The sequence below is a fragment of the Thalassophryne amazonica genome, chromosome 21 (genome assembly GCF_902500255.1).
Source record: "Thalassophryne amazonica chromosome 21, fThaAma1.1, whole genome shotgun sequence".
NCBI classification, from domain to species: Eukaryota; Metazoa; Chordata; class Actinopteri; order Batrachoidiformes; family Batrachoididae; genus Thalassophryne; species Thalassophryne amazonica.
Window position 1 is genome coordinate 3,650,899 of NC_047123.1, and position 15,901 is coordinate 3,666,799.

Consider the following 15,901-nt stretch of genomic DNA (forward strand, 5'->3'; position numbering starts at 1 on the left):
TCTCAGATGTACTTTCTGGCAAATTGTAGCTGAACTTTCAGGTCTTCTTTTTAATAAAACCCTCCTCTATACAAACTGTAAACCAAATATAAAGTTCAAGAGGTATATTTATTAGTTATGCCGCCTCCCACTATGAGAAATGTTGATTTTGTTTTTCCTTGAACTTTGAACTTTTACGCGAGTTTGAAGATGAAGAAGTAGCAGCGAAACAAGATTAACTAAACTGATTTATAACGTTAAAATCAATGTAGCCGTATCTATTATTCTGAAATCAATTTTCCAAACAACAAACTGAATTGAGTCATATTTGATTATTTTTCTCCTTTTATTTATCATCTTTGAGTAAACGTTTAATTAAGGATGTAAAAATTGACTTTCAAAGCATGATGGGTTTTTTTAAACTTGAATTTTAACCATTTTTAGCTGAGATGAAATGTTCAGTTTCCATTTAGTTCATGATAATAAAGAATATTTATGCAATTCCATGAGTTTCTTTTAGTTTAATTTGCTGATGTTTGTAGGTGTTTTTACAGTGTGATTAAAGAGCTTTTATATAAATATAATAATTATGTATTATTATGTATTATTATTGTTTGCTGAAGCCTGATTTTTTTTTTCTTTGTTTCAATTTGCTCTTATAAAACAATACAACACGTTTCAGGCCACGAGGGTCGATACTTTTTCTAGGCACTGTACAGCAGCTGTAAAACAGGTCCAGGTCCACCGTGTCCAGGTCCACCATGTCCAAGTTCTGGTCTCTGACTTTATCCTCATTTGTTTCATGTTTGCAGAAAAACTAATAAAAAATCTTTAGCAAAAACAACCTAAAACCAGCCTTTATTTACAATGAGTTCAGGTAACTCCAGATAACTCCACCCACCCTCCCTCCTTCTAGTGGTGTGACACTGTCAGAGCCTTGCTCAGTCACTAGGGGACACTGTTTTGGAAAGGTGCGGTTGGAAATGGCGTCTGGACTGCTCGGACGCGGCTGTGACGGCTCCAGTTTGTTTGTTTGTTTGTTTTCCAGCAGTCCTGTGGACCGTACGTGGCCTGCAGGGATTTACAAGTTGTCCCCAGGCTGGTACTGAGGCTCGGTGGCTGTGAAGTAGTCCTCCAAGAAGGCCTGAAGGTACTCGAAGGTGGGCCGCTCCTCGGCGTCCTTCTTCCAGCACTGCAGCATGAGCTCATGCAGTGAGACGGGACAGTCCTGCGGAGACGGCATCCTGTAGCCTCGCTCCACCTGCTCCAGAACCTCGCGGTTATTCATGCCTGGAAAGTAAACAGACAAAAAAATGAGTATGGCAACTCAACGGAGACAAAACCTGTTGATTTGACCTTCGATATGGACATTGAGCCGGAAAGTCCAACTGGTTTTGTGAACATGGATCTTTGTCTTGTGAGCTCCCTCAGCTCAGACCTTCCTCAAGCACCAACACACCAAACATCTTTCCTGTCCTCAAGTAGACTTTGAGTGGAGTTATGTCCAGCAAACCTGTCCTCCTGATAAAACCTGGTTTCTGTCTCACACTGATGTTCATGGTTTTGGGATGATTCACCCTCTCACCTGGATAAGGCACCCGGCCTTTAGTGACCAGCTCTGTTAGCAAGATGCCAAAGGACCACACGTCCGACTTGATGGTGAACTTCCCGTACAACGCGGCCTCTGGGGCGGTCCACTTGATGGGGAACTTTGCACCTGCAGGTAACAAGACAACAACAAGGTAAAAGTCTGTGATCTTTGTCTTCTTTGTGTGAACCTCCTGCTTCGTATGGTTCAGGTTCATTTTTTTCCCCCTTTAATGCAGAGCAGGAAGCTCAGCAAGACAATCATCAGTCAGGTTTAATTATCAGTTACACTACCCGTCTGTCCTCAGACAAGACACTTCATCCAGACTGTCTCAGACCACCAGCCACAAACGCGCACTGGCCTTGTCTGGTGAAGTAATCTGTGATGGAGTTGCAGATTAATTAACACTTTGTCCTGTTTTGGGGGATTTGTAGACTCACGTGCTTCAAACTACAACATATGGATCAAAGGCCCACAGGGCCTTTATAAGACTTACTTGTTCTTGGCCTTAAAGCATCAAAGCTTTGGCCTGGTCCTTGATGGGTCACATTTTTGGTCTGGGCCTTAGGCTTTAGGGGTCAAAGCATTCTCTTGATGCCGTAACGCGGACACTGAACACGTCAGCGTGTGGAGGTACTAACTGGTCTCACCTTGTCGAGCCGTGTACTCGTTGTCTTCGATGAGCCTGGCCAGGCCGAAGTCAGCGATCTTGCACACCAGGTTGTCTCCGACCAGGATGTTGGCAGATCGCAGGTCTCTGTGGATGTAGGTCATCCTCTCGATGTACGCCATGCCCGCTGCCACCTGAACACATCACAGCTACAAGATATCTGCACAAAAACCCACTGAAACTACCAGACCAAGGGCAGGGTTTGGCCAGGTGCTACACACGGGGAATATTTAAAGTGTATTTTGGGGAATAAATGGCTAAAGCACACATATGACAGCAGTGGGCATGAAGGGACAAAATAGTGCAGCTCTATCTGGCTACCGATGACCTCAGCAGGTGATGTCACAGACTTTAAGTTGAGGGGCGGAGCTCATCATTAAACCCACTTGTTGCAGCGACTGAAAAACCTTCACTGGACCTTGATGGATCAGATACCCACGACTGATTTGTGGTTACTATTAAACACCAACATGAACTCAGAGATAACCTTTCTCTTAGTCACTTGACCTCTGACCTTTCAAACTCAAGCTCATAAAAATGTGGACAAAAATAATCAAATGTCAAAACCACATTTTTCAATGAAGTGTTTCCCCTACATCATTATAGGCCTGACAGCCCGCCAGGCCTATAATGATGTAGGGGAAACACTATATTTCAGAGGCCAGAGGGTCCCCCCCCCCCAAATTATTTACACTTTAAATACTAGAAACATGTTACCATCCTGGCAGGGTGACAGTGTTTTATGGGCACAGTATACTTTTTGTGCTACTTTCTTTCTTTTCTCTTCTTTTTTTTTTAAATCCGGCTGTACCTGTGCAGCCATATCCACCAGGTTTGGCAGCTTCAAGCTTCGTCCTTCTCCATCCTTCAAGAAGTCCAGTAAGCTTCCTGCAGCGTAGAGAGACGAGTCTGAGGTGAGATTCCACAGCAGCCCTCACAGGAAGTGGCAGCAGTCTGACAGCTGAATGTTTTGGTTTGTCATTGTTCCTTTTTTCTAAGCACAGATTCATCACAGTGAAACACATTCTTCTCTCTGGATTAATAAGTCAAACTGAATGTGACAGCGAATGCTTCAAACCGTCTGTTCTGCGTTTCCTGCACCGCCGTGGCTTTAATGATCAGCAGTCAGTCAGAAACAAAGGTTTTACGGCTCATTATTTCTGTGTGGATTTGCATCTCCATGTGGACAAACAATATGGAACGATGATGTCAAAGCCCGCCTCTAACCTCAGCCACTCATAATTAATGACATGTTGCTGTTGCTGTTGTTTGCAGTGTAATTTAACATACGAGGTCTGTCCATAAAGTATCGTACCTTTTTATTTTTTTCAAAAACTATATGGATTTCATTCATATGTTTTTACGTCAGACATGCTTGAACCCTCGCGCGCATGCGTGAGTTTTTCCACGCCTGTCAGTGACGTCATTCGCCTGTGAGCACGCCTTGTGGAAAGAGTGGTCCCGCTCCCTCGTCGGATTTTCATTGTCTGGAAATGGCGGAATGAAAAGGACTTTTTTTTCCATCAGAATTTTTTCAGAAGCTGTTAGAGACTGGCACCTAGAAAACATTCACATTCACCGTCGTGTGCGCTTTCTCTGGTTATCACAAGACCTGGACATCAGCCATTTTCTGTCAGATTTCACTTTTAACAAGAGATTTTGTCACGGAAAGCCGCGCGGAGGCTTCGTGCGTCACGACCGATTCGCTGATGAAGCGAGACAAAGGAACACCTCCGTGTCGGAGTGTTAGAGGACAAGTTGGGACATGTCTATCTCGGCTTTCAGTGCTTACCAGTCGAGTGAGTATAAAAGAACTTGTGGAGAGCTGGACATGTCCCAACTTGTCCTCTAACACTCCGACACGGAGGTGTTCCTTTGTCTCGCTTCATCAGGGAATCGGTCGTGACGCGCGAAGCCTCCGCGCGGCTTTCCATGACAAAATCTCTTGTTAAAAGTGAAATCTGCCAGAAAATGGCTGATGTCCAGCTCTTGTGATAACCAGAGAAAGAGCACACGACGGTCTCGTATCCACAGAGCCATCAGCTTAGAAATGATCCAGTGGTTTGTGCCGCATCGTCGCAGCTCGCAGCGCGGCGCACCGACCGTCCTTAAAGGGGTCCTTAAACCTGTAGTTAAAGTCCTTATTCTCTGTGAAGCCCGTAAAATTTTCACTGAAAGCCAGATAAATTTTTCGAATGGTTTCCAGGTGCCAGTCTCTAACAGCTTCTGAAAAAACTCTGATGGAAAAAAAGTCCTTTTCATTCCGCCATTTCCAGACAATGAAAATCCGACAAGGGGGCGGGACCACTCCTTCCACAAGGCGTGCTCACAGGCGAATGACATCACCGACAGGCGTGGAAAAACTCACGCATGCGCACGAGGGTTCAAGCATGTCTGACGTAAAAACATATGAATGAAATCCATATAGTTTTTGAAAAAAATAAAAAGGTATGATACTTTATGGACAGACCTCGTACTTTTTGTCTTGGTGGATCATTAATGGGACTTATTTTGTCATGAGCAGAATGCTGACGAGACAACGGATGGCTGTGGTGAACACTGGTCATGTAAATAAATGGAGTGCTGCAACACTGATAAAATAATTGCAGAAAGGACTTTCAGCTTTTAAAATAAGTTATTTTTCTTCTTCTTGGTGGCTTCCTATAGCTATGGCTGAGAAAGGCACCCAGAGCACTGATTTACAAAAACAAGGTTCTTCTTTAAAAATGCTGTTTATTCACAAGCAATTTCCATGATAAGGAAATAAAGTATTTCTTAAACAAGGGCATCTTCTGTGGATAAGAGTTTTCTGTGGGTTGTGTTGATGAATTCAACTGAAAGGGCGAAACGGGTCAGATTAAAAGATTTTATTTACTCAGTTTGCTGCTTTGAAACATTCTAACCTTCTGCTGCTACATTGATTAGCTCCAGTTATTCACATGCTCCTGTCTTTAACTCCACTTTTTTGTGGAATTGTTACAGCGCCATGTAGAGGCCTGGAATATGTGCTACAGTGTTTTTATGCGATTTCAGTTGATTCATGTGCACAGAGATATTTCTGGAACCAAACATATATCGCAATACGAGTATATTGATATGGGTAAAAAAAAAAAAAAAACTGACAATGTCAATTTTTTTCCCAATATCATGCAGCCATACTTGAATTTTAATTCAATTCCTGAATTTTGAACTGAGCACGCAAACAGGATACAGAATTACAGTTCCAAAATTCTGAGCTCTGCACAGCTCTGCTAGACACAACTGCACATAGTCGCGATACACACACGCAACACATTTGGTGTAAAGCCGGTGTTACAAGTATGAGTTTGGCACAAGGCTCTGCAGCAGTGTGTGTGTTAAGTAAGAATATGTGTGTCTTCTTGACTAATACACACACACACACACACACACACATATATATGAGGTCTGTGATAAAAGTAACGGACCTTATTATTTTTTTCAAAAACCATATGGATTTGAATCACGTGTGATTACATCAGACATGCTTGAACCCTCGTGGGCATGCGAGAGTTTTTTCACGCCTGTCGGTTACGTCATTCGCCTGTGGGCAGTCTTTGAGTGAGGAGTCGCCCACCCTCTCGTCGTTTTTTTCATTGTTTAGGAATGGCTCAGAGACTGCTGCTTTGTTTGATCAAAATTTTTGCAAAACTGTAAGGCACAACTGAGTGGACACCATTCGATAAATTCAGCTGGTTTTCGGTAAAAACTTTAACGGCTGATGAGAGATTTTGGTCTGGTAGTGTCACCGTAAGGACGGCCCACGGCGCCTGACGGCGATCTGCACTTCGTGGCCGCGTCGTCTCGCCGTTTCAAGTTGAAAACTTCCAAATTTCAGGCTCTGTTGACCCAGTAAGTCGTCAGAGAACAGAGAACTTTCAGAAGAAGTCGGCATGAGGAGTTTATTCGGACATTCCATTGTTAACGGAAATTTTGTAATGAAAGAACGTGCGGGCAGAGTCGCATGTCGGGCCGGACCCGACCGCGGAGGGTCGCGACAGGAAAAACACCTCCATTGGAAACCTTAACGGGCAAGTTGGAACATGCCCAAGCTGTTAAACAATTTCTCAGTTACTCACTTGTTGAAAGCCATCGAAAGCCGCCTGAATTTTACAAATGGTTTTCAACACGGAGGTGTTTTTCCTGTCGCGGCGCACACACATTCGCCGAGTCGTCACGGAAACGACTCAGTGAATTTGCGCACACGTCTTTCATTAAAAAATGTCCTTAAACAGTGGAATGTCCGCATAAAGTCCTCATGCCGGCCTCTTCTGAATCTTCTCTGTTCTCTCACGACGTTCTGGGTGAATTAAGCCTTAAATTAGGATGTTTCCAGGTCGAAACAGGCCGACGACGGCGCCTGGAAGCGCTGCGCGACATCCCGCTCCGTGGGAAGTCCTTACAGCGACAGAAACACCCCATAATCTCTCATCAGCTGTTAAATTTTTCACCGAAAACCATCTTAATTTCTCGAATAGTGTCCACTCGGATATTCCTCACAGGTCCAGAAAAAATGTTGATAAAGCAACGCGCACCGTCCGCAGCGGCTATTCAGACAAAGAGATTCCGACAGGCGGGGTGGAGCACTCCTCACTCAAGGCCTGCCCACAGGCGAATGACGTCACCAACATGCGTGAAAAAACTCATGCATGCGCACGAGGGTTCAAGCTTGTCTGACGTAAAAACATATGAATCAAATCCATTTATTTTTTGAAAAAAAATAAAAAGGACCGCTTTTTTCATCGGACCTCGTATATGTATATTGCAATGTAGTTTGTTGTTGCAAATTAATACATCATAATTATGAAAATATTCAAAGTTTTCTTGTAAATTTGCAAGTATTAATCTTGCAAATTAATGACGACATATCTGACAAAAAGTCTCCTGCTCCCCAATACCTTCATAATCTACTAATCCAACACTAACACGCTGTTATACAAACACACAAACATCATGTTCGTCCAGGATTATTACTGTGTTTATGTCATCATTTATTTTTGTCATTATTTATTATGCATTTTAGGTGCCACATGTGACACAATGCCTTCGACAGATAACAGACTTTACTGTGATGTTCAACTTCATTCGTGGTTTTCAACCAGCTGGTATCAAACCAAGCTTCAGGCCCGACGCCTGCTTTTGATTTGTAGTAAAACACAGCAACACGGAAATGTTGGGTGTTTTATATTTCTCTTGATAAGCAGAATGGCACAATCCACTCTGTCATCACTCGATACAAACACAGAAACCACATCGCTGTTCTCCAACTGTTGCAGAACTAGGTCATGTGACCCTGACATAGATGCCTCAAACCTACAGACAGCAGCCCGCTGAGGCTAACACTGTGACGTGAACAGGTTCTGGCGATCTCAGCACATAAACAATCTCGTAGGTGCTGTGGAAACAGGGGGCGCTACAGATCCGGATCAATCACAGAATGTGAGAAACTGGAAGCCACAAATGTTTTTTGGTGGAAACTGAACTTCTTGAGCCCCGACAACGCTAAAGTGACTCGGTATCACTGGAAGATGGAGTTGTCTGAAACAGTCTGTGACAGACATTTGACACAGTGGCTCCGCCCTCCACCAACATCAACCAGTCATGGAACACTTTATACGGAATCTGTAGCATAAAGCTATTTTTGGCATTTTAGCTAAAGTGTACGGCAACATACCAAAACCTAAAAACAACAAAAGAAAGAAAGAAACAAACAAACCAAAAAACCACACCCACATGAATGACTACAAATCTGTATGACAGAAGCAGCAGGTCATGTGACTGTAATTTATTTTAGTTTAAAGCAGCTAAAAACGCTTGTCGTTGGCATTTATCGTGGGTGCGATCTTCTACCTTTTCCCATGTACTCCGTGACGATGTAGATGGGCTCCTCCGACACCACTGCGTACAGCTGCACCAGCTTGTCGTGGCGAAGCTTCTTCATGATCTGAGCCTCCTCCAGGAAGGACTCCGGGGACATGGTGCCAGGCTTCAGAGTCTTCACCGCCACCTTGGTGGTGCCGTTCCACGTGCCTGACACGTACACACATGCGCACACACATGCACACACATGCACACACACGCACACATACACACACATATCAGCATGCAGAAAACGCTGACTTGCATTCAGACTGATAAATTAAATGGTAATGAGGTCATCACGAACACAGCGTGAGCTCTGGAGGCCGTACGGGAACGAGCGCTGCTAGCCGTTAGCGTGCCCCGCCTCAAGGTAAGAGTGTGGAAAACAGCAGAGCGAACCACACCAGTAACTCAGCTGGTGTTTAGTCCACGCGGATTTTCTGCAGGAGACGGTTTGAGGGTCACGTTGCATCAAATCTGGTTTCTGGGTGTGCGTGCAGACACACCCACCGTTGTGTGACACGCCCACATGGTCTGTGGAACAGACGGGGAGGGCTCGTGACAGCTGTCTTGTCATTTCAGAGGCTGGGACCAATAGTAACTGGACGCCTGTCTGGCTTTAAAGGTAACTGGCTCTCAGTGTCCAGGTGTCATGTGGGAAAGCTCTGCCCTCGCTATGTGCTGTCATATGACAGCGCCTTCAGTTTCTCCGTAGAAACCTGTGAGAGCATCACGTCATGTTCAGGATTTTCTGCATTGCACTATGTGTTATCCAGCCCAGGATGTCCAACAAATCCATGCAAGACATGCACAAAGTAAACAAAAACATGCTTTTATTTTGAAATGTGACTTAGCTGAGTTGACTGAATTAGCACAGGTAACTCTTCCCAAAGGAAAAAATGAAAACATTATTGAGGTCTTACAGACAGCACTGGACTATGATGTGCCTTCTTATGCTTTGCTAGGTGTTGCTAGCGTTAGCCAAGCCATTAGCTCAACTATACGTATTATCAGCACAAACTTCGTACCACCTGCATTTAAAAGCAGATGTTTCATTTCACCGTGTAGATCTGTTTTTAACTTTCGTCTTGGCAGGAAACAAAATGGTTGTTTTGTGATTCTGGAAACTGTGACATTTTATTAGCATTAGCCTCATCTCAGCGTCACACTCGACGGTTGAGTGAAATAATAGGAACTTTTGACAGGCTGTGTGTGCGTGTGTGTGTCAGATTCCTCCATGCAAGATTATCACTATCAATGTGTTGCATCTTTTTTCTACCTTGGATACAAAACGACTGCGGCCCGGCTTAATGTGGCCGCACTGTGGGGAACGAATGCTGACAGGCACGATGAAGAACGACGGAGCAAACACGCACGCGTGCAATAATTCTTCAAACAATAACGTAAATACAACACAGTATTACATTTCACTGTGGTTTTTAGTCAGTTTTGGGCAAATATCATTGATTGTCCTCAACAACAGTAAATAAAAACCAAAAAAAAAAAAAAACAGTGAAATAAAATAAAAAAGTGAAATTCTAATATTTTAATGTCATACAATAGTAATAATCATCATTGTGATAATTTTGATTTTTGCACTAAAACAATTTCCTTTGGGATTAATAAACTTCTTATTCAGCCACAAACGCTTTTGAAATTGTTCCCGCAAATTTTAAATATTTGAGGAAAAGTTGTTTATTTAAAGATTAATTTCTAAACGGGAGTCTGTTTCTTTTCAGTCTATTTCATTGAACAGGTGTTGGGAAAATATAAATAAAAAATATTAGATAATCTGTTTTTCTGAGTGAGTTGGTGTCACATGGTCCCCAAAATTTGCATAATGACAGCCGATTGGTTCCAAGTGGACTCTAGGGGACAGAAGACGATGAGGACAGATGAGAGAACATCCACAGAGTTTCACTAGTCTCTACAAGATTTTTTTTTTAACTGAAATAAAAGTGACAAATGTGAAGAATTGTATTTACTTTACATTTTGCTTTGAAATCACCACACTGCAGTGTTTTTAATGTTGGGGATTCCCCGTGATGTCACTGGGGATACCCCTCATGTTTTCTTACTCCAGGCACAGAGAACAGTTGGAGTTACATCTGAATCCACAAACCAGGTGTCGCTTATTTTAAATTAAGGTTATTAAATAAAGCTACGTATTGTTTCTTGGTATAAATGTAGGTAAAAGGACTTAAAAAGAAGCCGAGAGGAAAACATGTGGCAGTTTTGGGGGTGTTTCCTTACCATACCACACATCAGCAAAACATCCCGTCCCCAGCTTTAGGTCCAACTCTAGTGCATCTCTGCTGATCTCCCAGGCATCATGACTCAAGCCCAGAGTGTCGGGGATGTAGTTCACACACACGCCCGTTAAATTAAAGCACAAACCATCCGCACTCTCTACAGGGGGGAGTAACACACTGTTAACTAGCAGGAAGAGGAACATGCAGCGAGTGAGGCGGAAGGAAGCCGTCCTGAACCTGACAGCAGAGTCTCCCGACAGTCTGGATGTCTTTACTCTGAAAAACTGCCAATTGAAAAGTTTTTTTTTGCCTGATTTTTTTCCCCTTTCACCTCCTCTGATTATTTCACATCAGGAGTCTCCGCGGCCGGCGAGACCTCCATCCCGCCGCCTCTTCTCACTGGATCCGTACCCATCCAGACCTCCCCAAACTGCCCGTTCCCGAGACGTTTGATCAGCTGCAGGGACTCCCGCGGAATCTCCCACACGTCTTTGGTTTTGACAGACAGGTCAGCAAGCCGGGGCATCCCTTTGTGACACGGCACCACCAGGCGGCAGCAGAGCCCAGCGGCTCGGTCTGCAAACAGCACACAGCAACACACACAATGGAGAAAGTGACGGACAGAGCGTTAGCAAAGCATCCTGCAGCGGGGGCAGAGCCGGGACCCAGTCCAGGTCGGTTTGAAGCTCTTGCTCCAGTCAAAGTGCAACAGGACCACATCCACGGCAGCCAATCAGAGAAAACATCAAACCTTCCTTCATCTGAAACCATAACAAAAATTAAAATAAAAAATAAATAAATCTGTTATAAACCTGCACAATGTTTCTGGTTTGGATAAATCTGAATAGTTCTGTAAACGTCTTTTGACATTACTGCGTCAGAACATGTCACATTTCAGAGCAGCAGCTCGAGAGAGGAGGGTGGGTGAGGCGGCAGCATCAGATGTCAACGCCGCTATAAACACTGTTCAGTCAGTCAACAGAACCCATTGGTTCCACTGTTTCCGTGTAATCCTTCTAATAAACAAACAAAATCATACGGTGCATCTGGAAAGTATTCACAGCGCTTCACTTTTCCAACATTTTGTCATGTTACAGCCTTATTCCAAAATGGATAAAATTCATTTTATGTCTCAAAATTCTACACACAATACCCCATAATGACAATGTGAAAAAAGGTTCTCTGTGATTTTTGCAAATTTACTAAATTTAAAATAACTAAGAAATCACATGTTCATAAGTATTCACAGCCTTTGCCATGAAGCTCAGAATTGAGCTCAGGTGCCTCCTGTTTCCACTGATCATCCTTGAGATGTTTCTACAGTTTAACTGGAGTCCACCTGGGGTAAATTCAGTTAATTGGACATGATTTGGAAAGACACACACCTGTCTACATATAAGGTCCCACAGTTGACAGTCAGAGCACAAACCAAGCATGAAGTCAAAGGAATTGTCTGTAGACCTCCGAGACAGGATTGTCTGGAGGCACAAATCTGGGGAAGGAAACAGAAACATTTCTGCTGCTTTGGAGGCCCCAGTGAGCACAGTGGCCTCCATCATTTGTAAATGGAAGAAGTTCAAATCCACCAGGACTCTTCCTACAGCTGGCCACCTGTATAAACTGAGCGATCGGGGAGAAAGACCTTAGTCAGGGAGGTGACCAAGAACCCAATGGTCACTTTGTCAGAGCTCGAGCATTCCTCTGTGGAGAGAGGAGAACCTTCCAGAAGGACAACCATCTCTGTAGCAATCCACCAATCAGGCCTGTATGGTAGAGTGTCCAGGCGAAAGCCACTCCTTAGTAAAAGGCACATGGCAGCCCACCTGGAGTTTGACAAAAGGCACCTGAAGGACTCTCAGACCAGGAGAAACAAAATTCTCTGGTCTGATGAGACAAAGATTGAACTCTTTGGCGTCATGTTTGGAGGAAACCAGGGACCATCCCTACAGTGAAGCATGGTGGTGGCAGCATCATGTTGTGGGGATGTTTTTCAGCAGCAGGAACTGGGAGACTAGTCAGGATTGAGGGAAAGATGAATGCAGCAATGTACAGCGACATCCTGGATGAAAACCTGCTCCAGAGCGCTCTTGACCTCAGACTGTTCATCTTTCAACAGGACAATGACCCTAAACACACAGCCAAGATATCAAAGGAGTGGCTTCAGGACAACTCTGTGAATGTCCTTGAGTGGTCCAGCCAGAGCCCAGACCTGAATCCAACTGAACATCTCTGGAGAGATCTGAAAATGTCTGTGCACCGACGCTCCCCATCCAACCTGATGGAGCTTGAGAGGTGCTGCAAAGAGGAATGGACCAAACTGCCCAAAGATAGGTGCACCAAGCTTGTGGCATCAGATTCAAGAAGACTTGAGGGTGCAATTGCTTCTAAAGGTGCATCAACAAAGTATTGAGCAAAGGCTGTGAATACTTATGGACATGAGATTTCTTATTTTTAATAACCCCCCCCCCAAAAAAAACAACATTTTCTCATGGTGTCATTATGGGGTGTTGTGAGTCGAACTGTGAGGGAAAAAATAAATTTACTCCATTTTGGAATAATTAATTGAATTAATTGTATCATAGAATGACTTTAGGTGAGACTTAAAACTCATTTTTAGGAGTTTTGTTTGAATCCTGTGTCATCTGTGCCATGAGCTCAACCTGCTTTTACTCTGAAGGGCGAGCTTGCTTTTCCCATCATCGATGGAGTCGGACCTGCTTCTCCACTGAAGCGCTCAAAGTGCTTCCGTCTGCTTTCAGCTTCATCGGCTGCGTTCGCCGTCAATACTGCAATTACACCACCAGAATTCTGCTGCCATAAAGCCACCACTAAGAGGCCGTGCAGTAACCTTCTAAACCATCACTTTGAAATGTGAAAATCTTCTGCTGCCCACCCAAAACTTTAATCATAATTATGTCTGACGTGCATAACTAAGGTGAAGTATTTCCATTTCTAACTTTGATAAATTAATAATTATGTAATTTAAATCCCACAGTTGTATTTTATTACATTTTAGAAATAGTCTGAAATATTTTTCAGCAATTTCAAACTTTATTACAAAATTGAAAAGCAACAGTATTTTAGGGGGCGGTGGTTCACACTTTGGGAATCATTGTTTTAAACAATTAGGGTGGTACAGCGCGGTGATGTTCTGCAGCAGATAAAACGGTTTTATAATCAATGAAAGGAACAGAAAACTGACGCTGAGAGAGAGAGAGGGAGAGGGAGAGACAGAGAGAGAGAGAGAGAGAGAGACGTTAAAGTGGAAAATACATTTCCTCAAACTTCTAATTATCTTATATTTGTGCAAACCCGCTGAGGTTTTATTCTGAAAGCTGGACAGAATGCAGCAGAATGCGTGAAATCACGTCACAGCAACAACAAGCTGCAACATTTAACACCACAGTTACAGCTTAACAAGGTGAAAGAGAAAAGCAAAAGACAAAAACATGCACAAGTCCTGAAAAGAGTGGAGGTTATTTCCAAAAGAACGCCGTCGGCGTCACGCCACAGCTGGAAGAAGCAAACATCGTTAACATGTGGCCATAAACACACGTCAAGAAAACTCATGATGTTGATTTTAAGTCCCAAACAAATATGGTCATTATGGAAAGTGAGAGTGAGTGTGAACAAACAGAACGATGTTAAGATGCTTTTCTGAACTTCAAGTAAAATCTTTTATTGTGAAAATGTTCAACAAAATAAAACTACAGTGTAACTGTGACTGTTTAATGCGTTTCTGCTTCAACGGATGGAAACGCTGTAAATCTGGTTTGTAAAAATAAGTCAATGCTGTTCTCCACCATCACTAACATCACCTTGGTAACATAGATTTTTTTTTTTTTTTTTTTGAATGGACAGTGCAGCTCTGTGCTTTGTTTAAATATGAATATCGCAGTTTAAACAATCATTTATGTTCCACGTTCTTCTCATGTGGAAGATTTTTAAAGGCGTCATCTGCTTCGATTTTTCTAAAAAATTAGTAAATTTCCTTTGTGTTGAAGTCTTATTATAAAGTACTTTCATTTCTGAGGTATCGCACAAAATTTGCTGTTACAGAATTTATTTTGGGGGATTCCACGACAAATACAAGTAAATCAAGTAATCATGCTGTAAGTGTAACTAATGGTGGTATTAATAACTTACTGTGTGCTTGCTGTTTACCCGGAGTTCTTCTCAACGGGATCTCGTCTCTCCTGTGTTTACTAGCTGTTCCTGTCACTTTCTTTCTCCAGTTTTAAGCCATTCTTTTGCCACATGCTTTCAGCATCCAGATGTACACCTGTGGACATTCTAATACCAGCAGTGTTGCCAAGAAGAATGACCATGTCCATGTGGGAAAACACTGGAGAACTCTGTAGGGCTGTAGGGTAGAAGTGCCCGATTTATGAATTCTGACCACAGATTTGTTGTGGCTTTCCTGAGGAATCAGTTCAAGTCTCACAGACAGCCCAAGATTAAACCTTGTTTCAAGATCAGACTGTTTTTCATGAATATAAAGTCTGAGTGGAGGACTTGGAGACATGGACACTACTGGTGGTCTGAACATGGAAGTTCTTCCTCAACCAGACCTTGAGCATTGCTGGGGACTGTATTGGAGTCAATAGTGTTCATAGGAAGATGTGTTTCTGAGAACACCAAATATCATCCAGAAGAGTCATGGTGCACAGCTTGATGCAGATCTTAGGCTGTACAGGGAGCTAAGAAAGCAAACTGTCACAGCCCTGAGAACAGACAGGGACACGTTTGTAAGTGAGAATCTGTGCTCAGCTGACTCACCATCTGTGGTCTAGTGACCCTCGACCTGTTTACAGAGGAATCAAAGCACTTTGTTCCACCAGACCGACACCCCGTCCCACTGCAGTTATGGTGGAAGATGCTTCAGTTCTTCCCGATGCCTCTGCTGTACTGTCACGTTTGGCCAGCTACTCTGAGCAGTTGTATCAGGTAGAGCCTCTTGCTGGGATGTCAGATATCTCCAGTTCCAGGGTTCTTGTGGCTATGTCTCTAGTCAACTGCAAACCTGGGCTGGACTGGCTCTCCACCTGAGTGATTGCCATCTAGGACCTAAGGTGGTTCTGTGGTCTCATGCATGCAGTGCATCCTCCTAGACTTTGCCTTTGACCATTTCAGTCATAATTGGTCTGTTGGATTTAATTTTTTCGACTCCATGATGGTAATACTAAAGTACATAACCTCTTACATCATCTGTGATGTCACAGCAGAAAGTGTGTAATGCTGTGTTGAGGAAGTACTTTAACCCACGGGGTCTAAATCCTTAACAGTTTCCAGACCAGGTGAATTTCAATCATACTGATATAAGATTGTGAATCCTTTATTGCAATACCAAACAACATCATTATAGCATAGAATAAATAATGATGCTTTTATGATTTAAGTGTTTAAAAAGACAGAAACGTACTGACAGAGTTGGTTCCAAACTCTCACTAAGCCATAGTTTGGATTCTAACATCGGACAAAACATGGAACATTTATTGTATGAAAGTCCAATTGCTTTTGTGAACATTTTGT

At 43.2% G+C, this 15,901-nt stretch overlaps 1 protein-coding gene and 1 long non-coding RNA gene across 5 annotated transcripts in view; one reads left to right on the top strand and one right to left on the bottom strand.

Annotated features, from left to right (window-relative positions):
* Positions 1-754: 754 nt before the first annotated feature.
* On the top strand, positions 755-1,114 carry LOC117502774. The gene is made up of 2 exons (XR_004558406.1): positions 755-967; positions 1,004-1,114. It is a non-coding gene; the product is annotated as an uncharacterized LOC117502774 (long non-coding RNA).
* The window catches only part of fynb (FYN proto-oncogene, Src family tyrosine kinase b), an 85,234-nt gene continuing 70,356 nt past the window's right edge, over positions 1,024-15,901 (bottom strand). For 2 of the 4 annotated variants that reach the window (XM_034161886.1, XM_034161887.1), the window contains exons 8-13: positions 10,781-10,945; positions 8,106-8,285; positions 3,049-3,125; positions 2,218-2,371; positions 1,565-1,696; positions 1,024-1,269 (exon numbers count right to left, since the gene is read on the bottom strand). In XM_034161886.1, the coding sequence (XP_034017777.1) occupies positions 1,061-1,269; positions 1,565-1,696; positions 2,218-2,371; positions 3,049-3,125; positions 8,106-8,285; positions 10,781-10,945 (917 nt within the window). In that variant the 3' untranslated portion in view covers positions 1,024-1,060. Of the gene's footprint in view, positions 1,270-1,564; positions 1,697-2,217; positions 2,372-3,048; positions 3,126-8,105; positions 8,286-10,370; positions 10,527-10,780; positions 10,946-15,901 lie in introns of all 4 variants that reach the window. The other 2 variants (XM_034161889.1, XM_034161888.1) reach the window with 2 other exon arrangements.